General features: G+C 39.3%; 1 gene segment (V, D, J or C); it reads right to left on the reverse strand.

The window, feature by feature from the left end:
* Positions 1 to 268: 268 nt before the first annotated feature.
* LOC132991457 (Ig kappa-b4 chain C region-like) lies at positions 269 to 766 on the reverse strand. The segment is given in 1 exon segment: positions 269 to 766. A coding segment is annotated over 1 exon segment (261 nt).
* Positions 767 to 3984: the final 3218 nt, after the last annotated feature.

Consider the following 3984-nt stretch of genomic DNA (forward strand, 5'->3'; position numbering starts at 1 on the left):
TCATCAAACATATTGAGGAGCTCAGTCTGAGTTTAAAAACAGTGTTTATGTCTCATCATGATGTGTTTTTACTCGTCCTTTGTAAAGTTATCATGGAGAAACTGCATTTCTTAATGTAGTCACTGGCTCCATGATGATGAAGTATCTTAAAACAATTTGTGATAAAAGAAAAGTTATTTTAACAACTTTGAAAAAATTAAAAAAAGACAAAAAGTGTATTTCTCATTGATTTAATGAACAGATTATCAGAAAACGATACACACACATCTGAAGCAACAAGCTAATATTTATTCTTTAGAAACATGAAATAAAGAGAGAGAGAAAGGTGCAGAGTGAGAGCAGTATCACAGTAAAACCAGCAGCAGAGTCCCAGTGAGGCATTACTGGGAACACTGGTCTCTACTCAGACTTTCTGTGACTGGAGCCTGGGCGCCCTGGGTGGCCTCACAGGTCACAGAGCCCACCTTCCTCCACTGGTCTGCAGAGAGCCTCAGGGTGCTGCTCCAGCTGTAGAGAGCGTCCTTCTCCAGCACCGCAGGGCTCCTGCTCTCCTCCCAGCTGCTGCTGCTGCTGCTGCTGCTGCCGTCCACCTTCCAGGCCAGACTCCAGCCTGAGGGGAAGCCCTTGTTGGCCAGGCACATGAGCGTGGCCTTCCCCTGCTCCAGCTCCTCATTGGAGGGGGGCAGCACCGTCAGGGTGGGACGCACATCACCTATAGGAGACACCAATCAGATTAGAGGACAGGGAGCACACAGCTGTCAATCAAACACCAAACCCTATAGGACACCTTTAATGTCTGAGAGTTGATTTTCTTTTTTTAGGAGTTTCTGTCAGATGTTTCTTTCTGCTCGACCGGTCACTCACTCACACATTGTTTCACTTCCCTTTAAGAAGCCTCTCATGCACATCAGCACACAGAGAGAGAATCACACAGAACGACCTGAAATATATTTAAACTACATCTGAATCAAATCTAAAACATTACAAACATTCCCCGTCAAAATAATCCAAAAACTTTGCAACACATTTTTAAAACAGTTTGTAGGTGAAAAAAAAACTAAAACTAAAACAGAGAATCAACTGAACACATTAAAATGTTCTTCATGTGAATTCAAATCAGAAAAATGTCTAAATTAGACGCATAAAGAGATCAGAGATTACGTGCAATTTAAAACATCGTTCTTTGTGTTTGTTTTGTTCGGTTCATTCAAACAACTGAATCAAATAAATACCTTAAAGAGTTGTCAGAAAATGAATCTCAGGAAAACATTTAAAACACTTCTCTTTGTTAAATATCAACCTGTTTATGTTTCAGTGTGACAGAAATCAAACTGTCCTGAGTGAACCTTCACGGTAAAGCAGGACCGATAAAAACACGATTTCATTAGAGTTAGAGTTTCACGATGATAAATATTACAAATAAACAGAGAGACAGCTGCTTTAACATTTTCAATAAATGTTAATGACAAATAAATTTCATTCAGTTGTTTCAGTCATTAAGGCGTCCATATCGATTGTTAGAAAAACCTCATGAATAGAACATTATTTAGCAGCTGTCTCTGAGGTTGTCAAATTGTGATTTATGTGGACCAAATATAAAAATCTGTATTTTAACATTAGGTTTAATATTCATACAGAAACTTACTTCCAACATCCAGTCTGGTTCCTCCACCAAAAGTCCACCACAGTGGTACAAAGTCATTGAGCGGCCGTACAAAAACCTCTCACTGTAGAGACACACGGCTCTCTGACTTTAACACACTGAACTCAAACTACCACAACTCCACATGTCACCTTACCATGAGAGTGAAAATCATCTATTTCCCAACAAATAAAAACTCTGGCTTCAAACATTTTACCTTCATTTAAATTCAGTCTGTTTCTGTTTTAAACTGAAATCCTTTAAAGTCAAATGTTGTCTTTATTCTTTCTAAAACAAGAGATTTACAAAGTAAAGGTCAGTATTTTCTTTTCCTCCAGGCTTGAATATGAAGACAAAAGACACCAGAATAACTTACTGATTGAATAAAAAGATGAATATGTGACTTACTTCCAATATCCAGTCTGGTTCCTCCACCGAACGTGTGCCACAGTGATACAAACTGATGGAGTCGTCGTACAAAAACCTCTCGTTGTAGAGACACACGGCTCTCTGACTCTGACACAAACACAGACACCTGAATGAGTCTCTGCCTGCAAGACCTCTGAGACCAAAAGAAAACAGAATTTAAAAAGATTCTAACAAATTAAAGAATGTCTTTTTTTGAGATATTAAAATTATTTTTAAATCATTTTCTCAAGAATATTATTAATTATCGTGATTTATATCAGAATAAATGTTTCTAGAAGCATGAACATGAAATCATATTGAATTTGTTTTGAAAGTTTTCTAATTAATTGTATAATTAATTGATTGATTGATAAACAGAGTAATGAGAGTGATCCCTGTTGGAGTCAGTCAGAACATTTCCATAGAGAGCCACTTTGCATCAGCAGCACCATGCTCCAGTGCTCTGGGAGAGTTTATAGTCCTGACAGTTGAACACTGGATGACTGACAGCTGTCCTTCATCGCAACAGAAATCCTCGTCCTCATCATCAAAAACATGACTTTGATCTGCGTCCTCATCTGGACTGTCCTCCTCTGCTGCTGCTTCACAGGTAAAGTCCAGAGAATCAAACTCCTCTCCTCTATGAACATCCGTCCCTCTGAAATGAAGCCCACTAAACCCTGATGCTGCTTTCTGTTTTTGTCTCTGTATCCTCAGAGTCCAGAGGACAGGTCACAGTGACTCAGCCTGCAGCAGTGAGCTCTGCTCTGGGAGCGTCCGTCTCCATCTCATGTAGGACCAGTCAGAATGTTAATAATAATAACTACTTAGCCTGGTACCAACAGAAAGATGGAGGAACTCCTAAACTCCTCATTTACCTTGCTAGCACTCGAGCATCAGGGATTCCAGATCGTTTTTCAGGCAGTGGATCAAACTCTGCCTTCACTCTGACCATCAGTGGAGTCCAGACTGAAGATGCAGCAGTTTACTACTGTCAGAGTTATCACTATATCAACAGTCAGGTTGTGTTCACACAGTGAAAAAGTGTCGTACAAAAACCTCCCTCAGTCAGACTGAACAGAAACTGAACTGACTGCTGCAGCTGGAAGTTTCTGCAGAGACTGACACACTTCACTGAGGACACACACACACACACACACACACACACACGCACGCACACACACACACACACACACACACACACACACACACACACACACACACACACACTGTGAAGAGAATAAACACACCATCTTTTAAATATCAAACATTTTCAGCCCACTTCTCCCCCCTCTTTCCTCACCATGATGGTCAGACACAGCTCATTTACATATTTAAAGGTACAGACACAGAAACAGCCTGTTCTCAGCAGGGCTGAAATAGAGGGGTTTATAGACATAATCAAATACAAGATCAGAGTGGATTTAGAACAAGAAACTTCACACACAGGGGAAGAGGATTTTTACTGATAACTTATCCAAGTAATAAATTCTGGTTTCATGACAACCAAACTAGGACTTCAGGTTCAGGTTCAGGTGACTGTATCTGTGGGCAGATTTGTTTTGCAGCCAGCAAAGCGACGTCCATCATGACACACAATATGAAACAGATGTAACAAGAAACAACACAGTGAAGAGAAGGACAACAATTTAAATTATATTTATTGAATTAGGACATTGCACATGAATCAGCAAATCACATCAAAGTCAATATGCCGGAATTAGCACAAAAGCTACATTTCATCTGTAGTCCCTAAAGGCAGGTACGAACAAAAAACATAAAATACATTTACAATTACAGGACAGCAAACAAAAAAACTCACAGACACTTTTACAAACAAAAATGGACACGATTGTCAGATAAGAAATAACAGACCAACATGATAAAAAAGCCTATAAAATATATTAATAAAGAAGATAAAAATAATAAAAAAT

Source organism: Labrus mixtus, chromosome 16 (genome assembly GCF_963584025.1).
Source record: "Labrus mixtus chromosome 16, fLabMix1.1, whole genome shotgun sequence".
Taxonomy (NCBI): domain Eukaryota; kingdom Metazoa; phylum Chordata; class Actinopteri; order Labriformes; family Labridae; genus Labrus; species Labrus mixtus.